Source organism: Ixodes scapularis, unplaced genomic scaffold (genome assembly GCF_016920785.2).
Source record: "Ixodes scapularis isolate PalLabHiFi unplaced genomic scaffold, ASM1692078v2 PGA_scaffold8__174_contigs__length_109621045, whole genome shotgun sequence".
Taxonomy (NCBI): domain Eukaryota; kingdom Metazoa; phylum Arthropoda; class Arachnida; order Ixodida; family Ixodidae; genus Ixodes; species Ixodes scapularis.
In genome coordinates, this window is record NW_024609883.1 from 88,580,526 (window position 1) to 88,600,018 (window position 19,493).

The window sequence follows — 19,493 nt, forward strand, 5'->3', positions numbered from 1 at the left end:
CATGTTATCTGCTATTTCAGGCACCCAAATGCATCCTTGGCTCATTTGTTTTGCTCATATCAAGCGTTCCGCGGCAGGTCGACGTGTGGACACAGCTAATGCGGGCAAAAAAATGAAAGAGAGCGAAAGAGAGAGAGAGAGAGAGAAAATAGGAGGAGCAGGAGACGAGCGAGCGTGGAGACGTCAGAACGCTGAGCTTAAGTTGGAATGATTAAATTGTACAAGCAAACCTTTGTCATCACTGCCCTCGTCGAGCGCGTTCGAACGCCAACGCCGGACTCCGCCGTACCGCATTCTAAAATGTTCGACGAGAGCAGTGGAGACAACGGTGGCTAGCTATTCGACTGCCCACTCATCTCCTCCCCCCTCCCCCTCCCCCGCCCCCCACCCCCACCCAGCTTCTGCCCTTATCAAGAAAGACATTGCGCAACACTTGCGGTTAGACATGCTCTAAAGCAGTTTCGGTTTCATTTATTCTCTACTGCGTTTCCCGGCGTGAGCAGAACCTTCGCAGACACTCGAAGTACCCGAGCAAGATCGCGCAAAGCAGTCCGCCGAGTCCAAGGCACAGCTCACCCAGGAAGTGACGCCGGATGATCAGGAGGACCAAAGCTACAAGCGACTGTGTCGCGGAGAACTTCTGAGGGTAAAGTTCTTCTTCCACTAGGTTACTTTTGAAACAAACCTATACAAGAGGCAATGTATCTTTATTTTAATATTTCCCGCGCATGCGCGTGCTGTCCTCCACCTTGCACCTAATTCATGATCGTCGTTAAGCTACCCTGCCTGGAACGAGCCTGTTTAGCGCCTTATCGTCTTATCAAAAATGGCCCCCAAAATGTCAGCAACTGACGTCAAAAGCAGCCGTGTCAGACAGCTTTAAAGCCCGCGCGTTACGTACCAGGACGTCACGTTCGGGCATCCCGCACGGGCGCTGATTGGATCCGAGTGCCGCGTCAGCGTTCGCGTGGGACTACGATAGGAAACGAGCCCCACGCGAGCGCTGACGCGGCACTCGCCTCCAATCAGCGCCCGTGCCCGACCCCCGGACGTGACGTCATGTGACGTAACGCGCAAGCTCTGTTGTCTAGGAGGTGTTGGTCATTCCGTCAGGCGCTGCGACCCTGGCGGTCGGTACTAGAAGACTCGGCAAAAAGGACGACCGAATGCGAGTGTCCCTTCCATCGCGGCGTCCCAAACCCTGACTGATAGAGCTTCCGTGAACTGTCCAGCTGGAGAGCGACCTGCAGCAGAACAGACGTCGGCTGCATCCAACACCGCTGCAGCAACACCGCCAGGGCCGCGGCTGACGACAGCATGACGTCATCAGGTGGAAATCGAGGGATATTTTTTTTAGCGCGCTGTATTCGCGCCAGTCGGAGACCCGTTCCAGTCACCATCGCGAAGCGGAAATATAAAACATTAACTGCCGTGGTTGTCTCGCATTACACAATACAAACAAATTTCCCACGCTCTTAAAAGTCCAATGCACTTCCTTATTAGTATAGTTTTTATTTGAAAAATGCCCCAGCCACGAAAGGCAAATCGAAGCAACAGCGCATGCAATTCCAATAGATCAATTTAAACCAGCCACACTAAGAAACCTCTGGCCTGCAAACACACCTGCAACCTGTCGCAAATTACGTTCGCCGTTAAAGTGGATGCTAAGTTATGTTTAAAATGACTGCCCTCTATAGTCACATATTTTTTAAAACTATTCGTTCACCTTTAGAAATGGCATTGTAGCTAAGGATGAAAGAAGACCAGGCTGTACGTTCGGTCGTCTTCTTACATGTGAATCTCAGATACAGATGCAACAAGCTTAAGTGACCACATAAAGGGTGCGAGTAGTAATAATCCACCAGAAGACGAGCGTTTTCTATTTTTTTACGGTTATTATGATGAAGACAACAATAGTACTTGGAAACATGATGTCAGTAAAAAAATCTGTTTTAGTTATTTCTGACCTATCCTGTACTTCCGTCAGACATCGGCCCGTATTCAATTTTACTATATGCCAAAAACAACAGTGACACAAAACATATTCCCTAATTAAAGCATGGGTATTCTGTCCCGCTAAAGTTTAAGCTTTGCGACGCCCATATCAATAAACTACATCCGAAAATACCTGCATGTAACACTGAGTGTTGCATTATAAGACCTGATTGGTCATGGAGTGCAGTGGTTATTGTTTTGGTATCGATCACCCCGTTGATGAAGTACCGCATCCTCAGCGCTTTATAAAAATAAAGTCAGCGCTCGCTTCCATCGAACCTAATCATCTTCGCGAGGCCCGGGTTGAAACGCGAACCTACGGCGGCCTGAAAGGCCTGGCGAAGCTAAGGGAGGAGCCCTATAAGTGTCTGGCGGCCCGGACACCACTCTAGAGTGTAGCATGACCCTCCCTTCTCACGGATATCTTAAGAAGCCTAGGGGATTGCGAGGACGATAGAACATGATGACCGGCCCAGTATCCTTCTTTCATGTGCCATCTTCGTCCTGTGTTTACCTGTGCGCAAACCTCGGCACGTCGGGAACAAGAATAAATAAGAGGGATGCATGACGCAGCCAGGCACTCAAAGCGCCTTGAGCCATGTCCCCTGAGACAATTCTGTACAAGGTTGCGTTGAATAATCTAAAACTCAGACCCAAACGTGCCCCAGCATTCCATTCGCATCGGTAGGCAACGCATACAGTATTGTAAGTGTAACGAAAGTTACATTTTTGCGAATGCAAGCACTGTATTGAGTCTGTTCGTGATGTCATGAAGTGAAGTTGGACAATCAAAACCGAAACATTTGTGGTCAAGGGGTTTCCTAGGTGCTTTGCGCGCCGTTACGGTGCTATGATCGTTTCGATTTTGGAATATGTCTTTTGGCTTCTTCAAAGTATATTGAAATTCCTGCTCCGTGTTACTATAAATATCGCATACGCCTCCAGAATAGACAGATTTTATTATTTAATCGATCTAAATTTACCGAATAATCGGTTCTAAGTTTGGTTCCATGTTTTCGAGAAAAAAAAAAGTTAAAACCCGTATTGAAGCTGCCATTGAATAAGAAAGAGCCATTATTCACAGAAAGTAAATCATAGGCACAGATTTATTTCTTGGTAACTCGGAATACACCTGTGACTGAACTTCCGACGTCTCTGCATCTTCCTTCAGGAACTCCAGCCCTTATCTCGTTCCCTTTACTTATCAGAACTAGAACGTTTAGAACAGATTCTGGTCAATCACGAATGTTCCACGAAAGATAGGAATCTCACGCCTGTGTCCTTTCTCTTAACTATGAGCCATAAAAAAAAAAAGTTTTTTTTTATCCCGCACTAAAATGAACCCCGAAAAGCACCAAATCGGTGGGTATAAAAATCCCTCGAAATCACCTCGAATCCGAAGAAAAACAAGCCCATACAGGATTAAACGTTTAAAAGGCGCGAACTGAAACAGGATGAAAGAAGACACACGTACAACATGGACAAGCATCAACTTGCAACTGATTTAATTCGACACCAAACATCGTCAAACTGTCGATCACCATTACCTGTAGGCACCCCCAAACAACAAGATAAAGATTCCTATCACTCATCACACGCAGCCATCATGAAACAAAAAATTTCTGTTCAGCGGATAAAAGGATAGCATGCTAACGCATTTGTCAGCCGCTTTTTTGATACAGAAAGCTTCGATTATTTTCTTTACCATGTTATCATTTCATCTCTTAAGAAATCTTATGTGCTCTAACGTTGATTCACACCCACGTCCTTTGTAGTGCTCCGCAAGGTACTCACCCGAATTATTGCACACGGCTACCTTGGCTTCCCGCCCTCTTTCATTAAAACTAAGGCCGGTATGACCGATGTAAACTTAGCCGCAACAGGAATCACATATACCGCTTTAGTCACGCATTCAGGGTATCTTGTTACATGCTTTTCTTGTTGCTTTGGAGTGCCTATAGGTGATGATGATCGACAGTTTGACGATGACGATGCTTGGTGTTACATTAGATCGGTAGGAAGTTGGTGCTTGTCCGCGTCGTACGTGCGTCTTTTTTCGTCCTGTTTCAGTTCGCGCCTTTTAACCTTTTAATCGATATGTGCTATATAGCCCCAACCAAAGTTTTTTTCCAAAAACACCGGAACCCTAAATATAAATTATTCATCGGCATATAGCTATATTTTGCATTTCTTACATTCCAAACATTACAATCAACAGGGTCTTTCAGTTGGCACGTCTTATAGCATGCTCGCCCCCTTCATACAAATATTGTCGCCTATCACATTAACAGAGCCCGAAGATGGAAAGCCAGCTGAGGTGTCGCTACTACAAGGGACAAGATGGCTTCTTTGCACTACAACCAATCAAGCTCGAAGAAATGAATCTTAAGCCTTACATCATCGTTATGCACGACGTTGTTCAAGACAAAGACATAAAAGAACTGATGGCCTTCGCTGAGCCACGAGTAAGAAAGACCCTGCCTTATGTTTCTTCTTAAAAAAAGCATTTTTTGCTTCCTAGGTACTAAAGTCTTCTGTATATGTTAGCGGCGAAATTAACGTTTGGTGTCTCTTCTTTGTGCAGTCATTTATATAGCGGATGGTTGATAGAACCAATAAATTATAGGTTCAATCCCCAATTCGTTTTGTTACAATGTGGATGTGCATCGAAATGTGGCGGGGTCACGTATCATTACAGCGTAAAGCGCCTTAAGAATCCCAGGCTATCAGTCGTACGGCACCGGCGAAATTTCTCATCTAGAGCGTGTAACATTGTCATCAAAAACTGCCGATTAACCTTACTTGTGCATACATCTAGTAACTCATTTGTTTTTGTTTTTTTCAAGTTTTTTACTGATCTGATTAGTCTAATGGTCCTAAGTTCTGTAAAGTCTACTCGGCAAACCTACAAGGCATACCGCTTTCTTTCCAACCAAAGACGATATGAATGTTAAAAGTTCAAAATGTTGTGAATCGGAAGCTGGCGTTGAGGAACCAGAATTTTCTGATCTTCCACGTGCGACAGTATTCTTGAGGATCACCAGGTACCGTCTTGTAACATCGCTAAATTCTATAGCAGATATTAGCATCCACGTTGGTTTGCTCTGTTTGTGGTTTTTTTTTTTTTTTTCAGTCAGCGTTGGGAAAACCTGACTGTGGGAGGCAAAGAAAAATAATGTGTGACAATCGCGCTAGCCGCAGGTTAGAACGAAACACTCGATTCTCCCGTTTTTATTGGCACCTTCTCTTCTAGCCCTGGAGGGTGATGTGACGCTGCTTTCCGCATACATATTACGGTACACCATGTAGTCTTGCGAATTGTAGAACTTTTCTCGGCTGCGCGATCGCCACACGTCCCATTCTAGCCCACCGTACCTTCGCCATGTGAGGGAGAGTCTACGGCGAGGGTAGAAGAGTTCCGGTGCTAGCAGCACTCATAGGATGAGTTGGTGACGGTGACACTGAGGGGGAGTGAAGCGTGAGACTGTTTTCTGCCCTGACTAAAGAAACTATTTGTCGTCAAGCAATAATCTTTGTTCATTTTTTTTTAAATATGGGAAAGCAGTTAGTTCAAAAGGAAAATTTGGAATTGAAAGGAGAAAAATGAAATGGGAAACTGTTTGTATGTTTGTTTATAAAGCAGGAAGTTAGTTACCCCCAGTGGGCGTCTGGCGTTTTCATGTACACCCAAAACAGCTGCTAGGCATTAGGAGGGGTTCAAGTACGTGAGGAAAAAAATAAAAACACAAACTTGCAAGGAAACTTAAGAATGCTTTTCTTCGGATGAGGCGTTTTTTTCTAGATGTGATTTTTAATCTAGAAGCAATCGTAGTGAACTGGCTAAATTTATCTGTGTGAGAAATTGTGCCAGTACAGTACGACTACTAACCTAAGGTCTTTAAGGTGCACCACGCAGTAGTGATGCACGACCGCACTCCGGCACGAAGCCGAACTAGACTAAAAAGAACAGAAGCAGAGATTCAACCCAGGATCCCTGCGTTCTGTAGCAAATAAAAAAGGTATCATAAATACGTTTATTTTAATATAAAACAATTTTAAACAAAAGCGTACTTCGATTTTGTGCTTAAGTAAATGAAACAGTTATTGTAGAACTTACAAGGTACACACAAACAATCATGTTTCAGTTTTTTATATATGTTACTTTGTTCTCTTATTTTTCTTTTCCTCATTCCCACAACAGCTGGAACGATCCACAACGTACACCGGGGGTGAAATGGTGGCGTCCCCAGTACGAACCAGCTCAACGTAATATTAGATTGTTCCAAGCTTTCTTAACATAATGATTAATATTTCGGCGATTATTTCATACTCGTTTCAGGAAGACAATGGCAATCTTTGTTCTGTGCCAAGTTATAGAATTACTTGAAGTAATGCGGAGAGTTGAGCTATATTGCATGATGACATTATTGAACTAAATATTGAATATTCAAATATACAAATATTGAACATTTAATGTCGAATACTGAATATTGAACTAGTAAAAGTAATAATAAAACCATCTTTGTCTTTGTCCTATAATTGTCGAGTCAATCAAGGCACAAAGGAATTTGTAGAATATTATAGTTCACCGATTTTTTGTTATGCTGATTTTGCGCCTCCAGCCGGATGTGGTAATGCCTATCTGTGCTTCCAAGCTAACCACTTATTCGGAGCAGCCAACGGAATGTTGATTTGAATTACGACGTTCAGTCGTACGCCACAGCTCTCGCTTACTTTTCAAATACCACAGGGGCGCATTTATTTTCTCTTTTAGCCAAACGGGCTGTAAACCAGCACCGAGTGTTGGCACCTATAATTTGCTGACGCGACTCAACGCTTGCTATCAAAGTACATTGTTTTATAACGGCTTTTTTGTTAATACACGATAGCTGGTGGTTGCTTGTTGGCGCGAACATTGTCGCGTAGTGTGAAATTAATTGAGCATGCTGTAATGTAAAAACTAAAACACTAAGCGAGTAATGTACGTTATTTGACGTGTCCGTCATTGCCAAGTGTGGTTAGAAATAAAAAGACATCGATCTAACATGATTCTCTAAATAAAGAAAACATATGAACTTCGTATCATTAAGGTCGGGTTTAGCTCACACTTTATTAATTGGTTTTAGGTAGAAAAGGACTGTTAATTAATGTATTACGAAATATGTCAAGTTTCTTCTTTTTCGTTTTACAATATACATCAAATTAGCAGATGGGTTTGATGACAGTGTTTTTTTAATCAACTTTAAGACCATTGGTTCAAGAAACATAAATAACCTGACTAAAGTGTGGCTCCTAATTTTTTGTAAGCGTAGTATATACTCATTACCAAAAGGAAATAAAAAATCCTACCGTTGAGATATTTATGAAATGAACGAGGTGACACATTATTTGACCTCTCCAAGCTTTGCTTCCTGGAATGTTGTGACCGGAAATAAACACCAGCTAATCAAATAGATGGTCCATGGAAGAACCTAAATAGAGTGATTAGTTTATCACTGATTCAGAGTTTGCTAATGCAATTACACACAAACACACACATACGAACACACACAACACACAGGTCCACCATGGTCTGTGTAGCATACTGCGTTTATGCTTTGCAGCGCACTTGTGATCGCCAAACCAAATAGTAATCTCACTGCTTGAGAACCACAGGGTTTTCTTAAGGTGTAGTTCTTAAGCTGTCAGAATGTGTTCCCGCTTCTTGCATCGAAATTCACTCTACGGCATTCGTCTTAGCGACAAATGCCGCCATTCCATTGGCTGCCAAGCCGTATACGTGGTTTGCTTGCCACGTCACCGCGCTCAGTGCTGGCGGTCATTCTTACTCGCTCTTACCGAGAAAAAAAAAAAAAACAGTCAGCAAAGTCACTGTAATTGCCGCTGATGATCTGACGTCAATGCAGCCAAGCATAATATACAGCTCGAGGCTCGCCACACGTTAGTTATTAACCGTCATTTACCAAGCTGGAGTCACGCTGCAAATACACCGTACAAAAGATAGTCTGGAGAGTCGTCTTTCTTCCTCGTATACAAAGGTCCCGTCCTATATGTCATACGAATACTGACTAAAGATTCAAAGAATCCATATGTGTAAAGCGAACATGCATGCTTCGAAGATGCTTGAGGCGTGTGTACGTAGGCAATTCTGTCGCCATTTCCGCAGCGAACAGTGTGTCTTTATAGGATGTAGGAGCTGGAGATTGAGTGAGGCTTTACGTGTTGGCGCTTTGACACGCACATTTGCCTTAATTTTCACGTTGATAAGCCAGCTAATTTTATCATTGAAAATAAAAGAAAGGAAACGAAGTATTGCCACAGTAAACATTTCGTGTGTTAAAAAAACGTTTTTATTTGTCACATACATACTTTTTTACAGTGCCTGGCTGAACGAAGATGAGGCACCTATCGCAGTCAGAATGAATTCGTATCTGCGGGCTCTCTTGGGCATGGGTACCTCGGACACCGACGAAGAAGCGGAAGCGTACCAGGTTAGAGAACTTCAGTCGTTATGCGAGAGCTGCTAGGGATGTGCGTTTGAGGAATTGCGATGCATTTGGGAATGGGGTGAATTTGTAGCACGCAAAAAAACACACACGAAGATTTGCTTTGACTGACGCTGAACTGACCAAGGGAAACAGCAAATTGTGAAAGAGAGTAAAGTAAACAAATTTATAAAATGAAAATAGAAAATACGCAAGAAGTTTGAAATAAAAAAAGGTAATTATGATTATATGAATTTTTTTTATCGTATTCATTAGCAGTATCTTGCCAATGTTCCCTCTGTTCTACAAGTAGTGTTTTTTTTCTTCGACGCTCATCGTGTGTATTGTTAGATTAACCACGAGTGAGAACGCAGCCGGCGTTACGAGCCAATAGATCCGTTCAAGCAACAACAAAAAGCGCAGCGTCATGATGTTTGTATTTCTCTCAAGTGTCCGCTCTCACCACCTGACGGAATCGGGTGCTGCCAATCCTCCCTGACCTTGAAATTTTGGTACGCGTAAGCATTTCTCTATTCGTACGTCCTCTAGAGTCGCTGACGGTTCAAAAACACAGCGCAGGGCGAGTCCTGCGTGCATATCATTATCGCTTCAGAGCCGACAGGATTCTAGCATTATTTCATAAGAACGCCGAAGAACCAATCACGAAGCGAAGAGCGTGAACATCATAAGCAACGCCCACGTTTCTTGAGGTGTCAGTGACTCAGCAAAGCGCAAGCTCGTCTGTTTATTTTGCTGGGATTGTGGTAACGTCACAAGGTCTAGCTCTGATTAAAGGATAGTGAGTAGACCTCAAGTCAGCTTGCTTTCAGGTCTACCCACGACACTTCCAATCAGAGCCGATTGGAGCTGGGCGTTCTGATGTCGCCACAACCCCTGCAAAATGAAGCAGACGAAATTGCGTTCCCCGTAGTTTTTCGTGCTTTCGTTCGTTGTCGGGTAACTGCCGATTGCGTCGCTCTATGGCTCATGTGCCTACAGAAAGCGGTGACGGAGGATTGTGCACGAAACTTTTAGCATCAGTTTCTCTCCGACATCAGAGTGCTAAGCCTTGTCGTCTAAAGATATATGTTTTTGACTAAAATCTGTCGTGACAATTGGAACCGTCCATAATCACGACTACAAACTCGTACTTCCAACCGTACCGGTTATTTAGCCTATTATTAAAACAACATTTAAAAGCAAAAAAAAAAAAAAAGCATCGCACTGGACTATAGCAGCCTCGGTGTTATTAATTTATTTGCTACATTATAGTCAGGCAAGGCGTTAACTACTGAACCCTTAAGGTGTCCCGTCCATATTTTCGGAGCGTTCTCTAACCTATGCTGTTGTCGGGCTATTAATCACAGTGTTTATTGAGTGACGCATGCATATGCTTATCGTAGAAAATAGTGGTTCGGGTTAACGTTCACGAGTTAAGATAGATACCCTGAGAACACAAGAGATTACGTTTAATGTGAAGTTCGACTGCGTGTACCTTCAAGGACCACGGGGCATTGCAGAGTATAGGCTACGGAACACATAGATGAACATTAGTATCAAAATGAAACAGTCTTACGTAGATTTCTCAACAGTAGTTACCTAGGCAATTTGACTTTTTTTTCTAATATAAATGTTCGGCTGTGAGCAAATATGTTTTAAGGTTGCCTTTGGTCGCGTTAACTGTCACTGACTCTGTTGTACTAAAAACTGCGGAACACGTGAAAAAGTAACCCCGACAACGTTACTCGTTTTACGAATAGGGGCATGCTCGCCAACGCAGCAGTCTTCGTACACACATCCCTCGAAGATGCTTACCCACGGGCATCGAAATAAGCTATCGAGAGTTCATTTCCACTGAGATCTTGATTTTGCGCGCATTTTAAGATTATAGTTTCGGATATCTCTAAGAAACGCTGAGCTTGAACTTTGTACATGTCGGTGAGGGTGCACACCGTAACGCCTGCCACAATCAGCGAACCTTTCTACCAAAATAACTGATATAACTTTGTCCGATGTTTTCTAACTGAACATACTTTGTGTCGATGGACAGCTGGCCAACTATGGAACTGGAGGGCAGTTCTTGCCGCACCACGACTTCCTTCAAGACTCCTTCCACTCCTACAACAGTGTAAGTATTCTCAAGCTCCTTTCCGTCGTCTGGCTCTTAAGTTGCTATCCTTCATTTCATTTTAAGTCAGATCGCACCGGCACCACGATTCGGCGGAATCAATCAAACGTCGCCTAAGCTGCGTCGTCACGGCGCTTGATGTCTTTGTAGGTCGGCTATGACCGGCAGAACCAATCACGCACATAGAAGAAAACGAAAAAGGAGCACAGAGCCGCGGCGCATACGCTGTGAGTGATTAGTTTACTCGGTGATGCCAAACGCGCAAACGCGATAAACGGCGTGAGGATGCGCTCTTGGCGCTGCTTTATCGGTTTGCTCGGGTCGTACACTCTAAAAAATACCTGCGCGTCTACTTACCCGTAAAACACTCAAAGAGCCAATCTTTGCGATTTAGGTAATCAGCTCAGCGCATGATGAGGAAGAACATCCGTTTCGACCTCAAAATGAAGTCTGCGCTGTGGCATTACAGAATGCAAAGCGTCATGCTTGCATTGCGTAATGCCGCAGCGCACACAACATGTTGAGGTCTGAACAGGTGTTCCGCCTCATCATTCGGGAAGCTGATTTCGTAGATTACAAAGATTGGCTCTTCTAGTGTTCTGCGGCTAAGTAAACGCGCGGCCTTTTCTTAGAGTGTAGCAACTTTTGCTATCGGACTTAAAGTGAAGCGTCTACTTTCCCCCAAGGCACTTAGAAGATTTAATCGCAGCAGTCTGCTTAAGGATTTCGGTGAATGACGAAACTGAAAATGTTTAGGCCTAAAAAAACAAGAAAAAAAAACAGTCTGGTATGCGGCACCAAGCACAATGTTTCAACAAACTCAGTGCCAGAATATATATACTTATTTTTTTTTTGTCTAAGCTTAATTTTAATTTCTGAATTCACCGATATCTCTGAAAGGGCCCCTCGCACAAAGCCCGATACTCCCAAGAACCCCCCAAAAAGTGAGCAAACACCCTCATCTACCCCTTTCCAAACTGGTTGGCGTGGTGAGCTTCTTATCCCGGTCCTCTTTCATCAGGCTTCTCGATTGCCAAAAACGTTCAATGCTCACTTGCATTTTTTTTGCAGTCACTATATTAATTGTTTTACTTGCCTATTTCTTATCGTCCCGCGCCTATTTCTCACGTGTTTTATTTTTCCTTCGGGAGTGTAAAACTGGCGCGGGGTTATCTGACACGTTTAATATCCATTGCGGCAACTTAGTTCAAGGCGCTCACTGTGCCGATGCGTGTAAACAAGTACATGCTATTTTAGACGGTATTTCCCTGCTTCCTACAAACTACCACGCAAGTAATATGGGTCTTAGAACGCTTTAGAAATAGTAAAAGTAACGACATGTCCGGCATTCAGATCAAGCCGGTAAAAGAGGTCATTCTTTCTGTAGTTTCAGTCTGACACACATTAATAAGTTGGCTCTTGAGAATGAAGTGTTCCCTAAATAGTACAGCTGGCTACGGTGTTCGTCCTCTTAAAGTCCGGGGTTAAGAATAATCTAGGTAACTGCGAGCCTCTGTATGTCTTACCGCTGTTCTCGAGAGAGCTTGTAAAAATTTTACATACGAAATCATGGTAATTTTACGACAAACATGAAGTTATTACCCTTCATGAATTGGGACTCCGGTTATAGCAGCGCAAACTGGACGGAGTTTGCGCTGCTAAAACAAAGGAAAACGATAATGACCAACATCGAAAACAAACTGCTGTATTAGATATTTTTACTGATTTTTGAAGACATTCGGTCGCCTCCATCATTAAATATTGCTACCAAAACAAAACCACCTTGGCGTCCAGGTTGTTGCTTTAAATTAAATCGAAAGCTACCTACGAGATCCTCATGAATACGTCCAGATTGATGGGGAACGCTCAAGCATGCGCCATATTAAGGAGGGTGTGACGCAAGGAAGTATTCTGTGGCCCGTTATTTTCAGCCTCTTTTTTTTAAATAAATGTTCCAGTTAGTTTAGTTATTAACGCCCACTACATAATATACGCATATGATACACTATAGCTTAATATTTTCAGGAACTAACAATGACCTTATTATAGAAAGAGCAAATCAATTTGAGAGAGGTTAGGTATTTGGTCATCACAAACTTCTTAGCAATAAATGTCGCGAAAACCAGGGTCGCTATTTTCCGAACAAAAAATCCGTGCTGCGCAAAAAGTCGGGTACTCTTTCTTGGGTCGTGAAATGTTGAAATTGGGGTAAATGTGAAGGTACTTGGCGTACCCTTTAATGAACAATGCTGTGGAATGAGACTTTACAACGCATAACGATAACGCTGTCAAATTCTGTTAGCGTTTTTTCATAAACGCAGTTTCATAATTCTGGCCTCGGTAAAGTTACTTTACAGAATGTCCTGTTCTGCTCTATTTCTCATTCTTGTATTTTGGTGTGGGGAACAACAATTAAAACGAATACTCGCAAGCTTTATGGACTGAAAATAAAGGGAACTATGAATTCTGTGTAATGTCGCGTATGATTATCTTACGAAACTTGGTGTTTAATAGAACTTGATATATTGAAGACGAAATGTCTACATCCATAGGCTCTTTATTTCATATAAAAGGTCCTTACAAAGCTCCGATAGCGTATATAGTTTGATTTTCTGTTTTGGAGTCCCCTCTCCCATGATATGGCACGCGTCATTCTCGGTCACCACAGCGTTCGGATCAATAACGGTGACATTAAACTGTAATCCACGCTCCCAAAAATTTTTAAATTATGCTCGGGCAAAAGGTCTTGGAGAAAAAAGGTCAAATGAAAAATATATGTGAATAATATAAATATATATTTTTTTTCGGCGGGTTCCTGAAAACTTTGACTCTTTGATTCATTGGATTAAGTATGGTTCATTCATCTGCACATATTCGTTTATATATATATATATATATATATATATATATATATATATATATATGCATAGCTCGTTTGAGTATAATTTTTTTTGCTCTTGGCTCGTATTTTGTGGGACCGGGTACGATCGTTCCTTGTACCACTTTTGCTAATGTGCTAACTGGTCAACATTTCGAGTATAATGTACGTCATTTGTTGCTTCGGTCTAAGGCTCTTTGTATTGTCATTGTAGCAGGCCTCTGGTTTAAATTATACCTTTATTCCTCTATGCATATCTTCGAAAACGTAACTGTTTTGACCCTTCATCGAATATTAAGGGGAAGCAAGGACATGATCAAGCTCCTAAATGCAATTTTTTCCTCTCGTTCCCCTCTCAAACGGAGATCTTACTCATTGATTAATTGGTTGATTGAAATTGCAAATATTGACCCTCCCAAGTGCTTTGCGGGGGAGTAGGCGTTACACACTTTATTTAAGATCTGAAGACGGCGTATTGCTTGTGCTCACATATTAAGATTGGTCGGTGCATAGGTTTAATAGGCTGCATAAACTTGGCTGAAGAAATGTCCATGGGCTCGTGCCGCATGACGATGTCGGGCGTACAAGAGGTGAGTGCCTGTGGCTCAGAGTCTGCTACAGGCAAATGTGCAGCTCCCCGCGCCACCGTCTTTGAGGCGTATATGCAGAATGGCGTGCAATTGTTTTTAACGATTCGACAAGTCGCACGGGACAGTCACGAGAACTGCCCGTGATACCGAGCGCGCGAGCTCGCGTGCTCGGCCCCGGCCGAGCGACTGTAACTAAAAGACACCGACGCTTCTTTTTTTCATTGTGGACTTAATTCTATACCAATGTGAATTTATATATTCATGTATAAGAATATTATGAAATATAATGATTTGAGACGTTGTCATTTCGCATTTCTTTTTACTTCACGAGTTTCCGTTTTTCAAATCACAGTATCAGGTTTCTATCATCGTGTATGAATTATGTCTTTTAGGTCTCAGATCCTTGTATGTAAAAGTACCGACTGTAATTTGTTGCAGTCATATCACAATTATTTGTATTATTAAGTTAAGTTTCCCTAAGCACGGCTACTCTAAAACATTTATATGCCTGTTTACGTTACTTTTTTCCCCTCTTTATTGTTTGCTGCGAAACTGCACTGCTGAGCTATGTACAAGAGCGGTGAGGCTTAGTCACTTAAAGCTTGTTTGCATTTTGCCTCCCCACTCGGGGCTCAAGAAGTCGAAATAAAGATTATTATGAGCGGAGATTGTCAAACCACAGCTGCAGGAGCGCGTTGCTTTTTTTTTTTTTTATCTTTATTGACAAAAGTTTGTTGTGTTGAAGTGAGCAAACGAGCAGCCAGCAGAAAAGAATGGACGGGCGTGCGCACTGCGCTTTTCTCGTCGGCAGGCGGCTCGCGGCGCTCCGGTGTTATCTGTGTGACGTCACTTCCGTGACCAGGTTTTTGTGACATCGACATCCCAACTTTGCACCCCCTTCGAAGCTCGGAGAAACGGGTAGTTCTAAGTGAAAACCAAATATGAAAGAACAACACCATTATTTGTAATCACTTTAGTTCTAAATATAAAGTCAGATTTAAGCTGACCGTGTTTGAGGTGAGTAGAACCTAATGAAAAAAAAAAAAAGAACTTACGCAACCTTGTACGCCAATCTATATTGATTGCGTATCATGTTTGTTTTTTGGCTTTTAACTTATGTTCTTTGCACGCACGTGCATTCATACATACGAATACAATGTTGCCGGTTAATTAATTTAAAAAGCTTCACTGCATTTGCTAGTTTGTGCTCGCTCTTTCTCGCGAGAGTTCGAACGTGGTGGCGCCACTTTGCAAATAGCGCCCTACCACTTCAAGCTCTGAACTAGACGGTGGGTTTCGCAGTATTTGTGTAATCAAATATATGTGCTATTGTACGGAAATGACCACTTATAGCACTGTAAGACTAAAGTCATTCTTATAATAGAAGAATAATGAGTAAAAAATTAGGAAATGTACGTGAACCGGAAGTGTGGCGGGGCTATTCAATAAATAGCGCCACTGAGTTTGTTACCAAACAAAAAATGGTGAATAGCCCATCCTGGGCGTTAGAAATAGGGCAGACACATAACACCTTTTAACTGAAGGTTGTGTGTGTGTGTGTGTGTCCCTTTTTAGTGTACGTCCTTCGTTAAAGGTTCTTGATACGTTTGTCTAAAATAAATGGGCTTACCTGCCTCCTGATACCTGGAGCGCATTTCCGACTAGTGTGTTTACCACGTCCTAAAAAGTGGTCCCTCGATTTCCGGTTGGTGACGTCACAGAAGTATAATGCTGTCGGTGACCGCGATAATAGCCGTGCCACAGATGAGGTGGTGCAGTGACAGAAACCTGTTTTTGAGAGTCCATGGTAACTTCGGCAGCTAGGATTTGGGACGCCGCGACGACAGCGACACTCGCGTTCGCTCGTATATTTTTGCCTTGACTTCTAGTAGCTAGTGTCAACCGCCAGGATCTCGACGTTCGTCAGCGTGACAGACCGGCTTCTGTGACGTCATTTGTTGCTACTTCAAGACCACATGTGATGTATGTGCAAGATAGAACGCTAAACACACCAGCCGAAGACGCACTGCCTGCACCCTGCTCCTGATTCCGACGTAAAATAACGGTTTCTTATACGTTTCTATAGGCACGACTGATGCATTTGCACTTGCTCTTTAAACGTGAATGTCGTCTTTAAAGACGTCATTATGATAAAAAAAGTTATGCCGTCTTCAAGCAGAGCACAAAATACAACACCTTTACCTTCACCGTGGATGAAGGTAAAGGAACATTATGTTTACCTTTGCCACTTTTTCAGTCGGCCGATTATTACCTTCAGTATGGAACAGGAGACAGAGTGGCCACGCTTATGATCTACGTAAGTAAACCTCCTTTTTTTCGCAGAAACTTGGGCGCGTGAATCCTCGTAGAATATTCCCAAGTTTCAAATTTATGAACACATTTTTTAATTGTTTTGTATTGCAATGTACACATCGTTCTGTAGCGCACAGCGTATCCCCTGTACAGTGAAATAAATGTATGAGCTATAGTCGGTAGCAAATTAAGAATTAAAGGGAAGCTCCTCCCGCCTCTTTCCACTAGATTTTATCGAAGGCTGGAGAGGGGGCTACCCCCTCCTCAGCGTTAACTTTGCTGGAGTGGAAACATGTGGAAGGAGCTTCCCCTGAACTCTAATTACCCCGTCACCGACTATTCATGGTACACTAATCGACGCTTTACGAACGTGCTCACCACGTAATAGCTCCTGCAATATATATCCGAGTCGACCATTGCTTCGGACACGCACCCTGTGCATGCGTTTGGCAAGGCTGCGTCAGTGTTCGGCGTGAGCTCGGCTTAGCCCGTATTGAGAACGAGTGCTGCGTCAGCGTTTGGCGAGGGCCCGGATCTAATAACACGTCTCATGCTAGAGCAATGGTGACCTCCATTGCTGCATGTTAGGGTTTTGGAAAGGGTATATTGCCATGCGCGTCCCCGAGTAAGCGGGCCCATGGCCGAATGGCTATCGTTCTTGACTCCCACGCGAAGGACAGAGCTTCGATGCCTGAGTGCCGACGCACCTTTTTTGCTATTTCTGTAAATGTCGCGTTCTGGTAAATTCGAGAGCCCTGTTACTTGTTCGAGGTTTGAATGTTCTACGTGTCGAAACTTCTACGCAGAATATTCCAGAAGGCCGCGCGTGTACATAACGAGCTCTGCATTGCGAGCCGGGTTCAGTCTCGCCTTTGCGCCAGGTCCTGCTATTCCGCCGCCATCGACGCCTGCGACGCTATCCTTCTTCTACTTTTTCTTTTTTTTTTGGGGGGGGGGGGGGGGGGTGGGGGGGCGGGTGGCAGGAGTTCGCCTTATTAAACATTTAGTTTCCTTCAGTTATTCGTCGCCTCATCTATTGTCCTTCATGATATTTTGGTGGAGGTGCAGGGTACCATGTTCTATGCCCGTGAAACGCACTCCTCAAAACATCTGTCGGGCTGGATCGTTTTCGAGTCCTGGAAAGCATATCCCCGCTGACGAACCTGAAACCTTGACTAGCCGCCATATCCAAGGCCTGCCCCCGGAATTAGTCTTTGTAACGCACTACGGCGAAACAAAACGGAACACCACCGACTTCCATCGCCTACGTGCAGCCCCCCCCCCCCCCCCCTCCCATGGACGCCGGCGACTTTTCATGGCGACCGTTATGAAGATGTGTCGGAGAGTTGACCGAGTGCGAGCGCGTCGCCCGGTTCAGCGGATAGGTGGTAGAGCAAAGCCCACGGAACGTCTACTTAGCTCTGGAAGGCAGGGCACGCACCTGGTGCGAAAAACACGAAGTGTCGATTTCGTCATGGGAAGACTTCAAGGCCGAACTTCGACGCACCTTCGCCAGCCAGCAGCGACGACAGCCAACCGACGAACTTCTGCAAGCAAGAACCCAAGGGCCGAACGAGAGCGTTACAAGTTTCGTCGAAAACGTTTCCTGCTTGATGAACCGCGCCGACCCGAACGCTTCAGAAGAAAAAAAGCTTCGGGTCTTGATGCGGAGAATGAAGAAAAACATCTTCAGAAGCATTGTGCGAACCACTATCCACTATCGAAGGATTCGACACTGAGGCCACAAACATCGAACGTGCTTTTCAAGCACGGGCCTCCAACTACCAGCGACTTCTCGGCGTCGCTGCCCTCTCGCCTTCAAGCTGCAAGAGCCAGGACATTCGCGAGATCATTCACGACGTCGTCCGGGGAGAGTTCAAGAAACTCTTACCTGCTGCCGCAATCCCAGCTTCGCACTCAATCGCTGAGGTTGTAAGGGAAGAGATTTAGCAAGCTCTTCAGCCGTGGGTTCCCCTCAACGCCGCTCCGGAACCACCAGCCGTAAGCTACTCCGTCGTAGTTCGTAACCCGCCACTCCCGTCTTCTTGACAGTACTCGGTGGTAACAAGAGGCTCCTCCGCCCCACCAGAAGCAAGGTAGGCCTCGAAAGACCAACGTGCGGAGGGCGGCAGACCGTCACCCAATATACTTCCACTGTGGAGAAGCTGGGCGTGTCTATTACTGCTGCTACTACCGCCAGCTTGGTCTCCGATTTTTATAGCCGTGCGACCTCGGGACATTGACGAATATTTCCGCCGGTCGCTATCTAAGGGACCGTCTCCCGGCCTCAGTTTCCGTTCGTCGTCGACTCTACGCAGATCCCACTGTGAGAGCCTGTTCTCCCTCTCACGTCGGGAAAACAAAGAGCGGCAACCCCTGTATGTGGATTTGCCGTGGGCCGACGACGTAAATAGCCTCCAAGAACGCCGGAGAGCTCCCACTCTTGCGACGCCACTGGTCGAAACAACGCTTCCGCGAAAGTGCCCAACAGCATCAACGCTGTTATCGACGGCTGCGACGCGTCGGCCCTCGTGGACACCGGAGCAGACTACTCCGTTTTGAGTGGAAAGATCTCTCGACTCCTTCGGAAAGTAACAGCACCGTGGGATTGCCTGCAGACACGCACTGCCGGAGGGCACCTTATTTCATTCGTTCGAAGGTGTACCGCCCGCGTCACGATTCACGGCGAATCCTGTCCTGTAAAGTTCGTCGTTCTTCAGGACAGTGCGAGGGATGTATCCCTTTGAATGGACTTCTTGTGCGAGTATGGTGCGGTGATCGACCTAGGAGAGAACAGTTTGACACTCCGACAACCTATCCTGATGCCCGTAAGGACCTACGGTAAAGGCAGCCGCTGTCCGAACACTGGCCGACTATGTGAACCTGTCGTCGCTGTCGAATATTTCGATGCCCGCCAAGTACGGTGAATCTTCCTGCGTTGAAGTTCTGCTCGAGGAAAGCCTCCAGTTGCTTCTTGAAAGAGGATTCCAAGTCGCAAAAGGTGTAACAACGCTTCTAGACGGACGTGCCACAGTCTTGGTTACAAACTTCCGACAACAGCCCCAACACCTTACCAAGGGTACCGCTCTGGGCCACATCGAGGA

General features: G+C 44.5%; 1 protein-coding gene across 1 annotated transcript; it reads left to right on the top strand.

Moving 5' to 3' along the window:
• The first annotated feature begins 597 nt into the window (after positions 1–597).
• On the top strand, positions 598–16,435 carry LOC8024615 (prolyl 4-hydroxylase subunit alpha-1-like). Its single transcript, XM_029994167.4, has 6 exons — positions 598–646; positions 4,287–4,460; positions 6,197–6,261; positions 8,375–8,486; positions 10,531–10,608; positions 16,334–16,435. Exons 2-6 carry the CDS (start codon positions 4,296–4,298, stop codon positions 16,433–16,435), a joined length of 522 nt encoding a protein of 173 aa, XP_029850027.2. The 5' UTR covers positions 598–646; positions 4,287–4,295.
• The last annotated feature ends 3,058 nt before the right edge of the window (positions 16,436–19,493 follow it).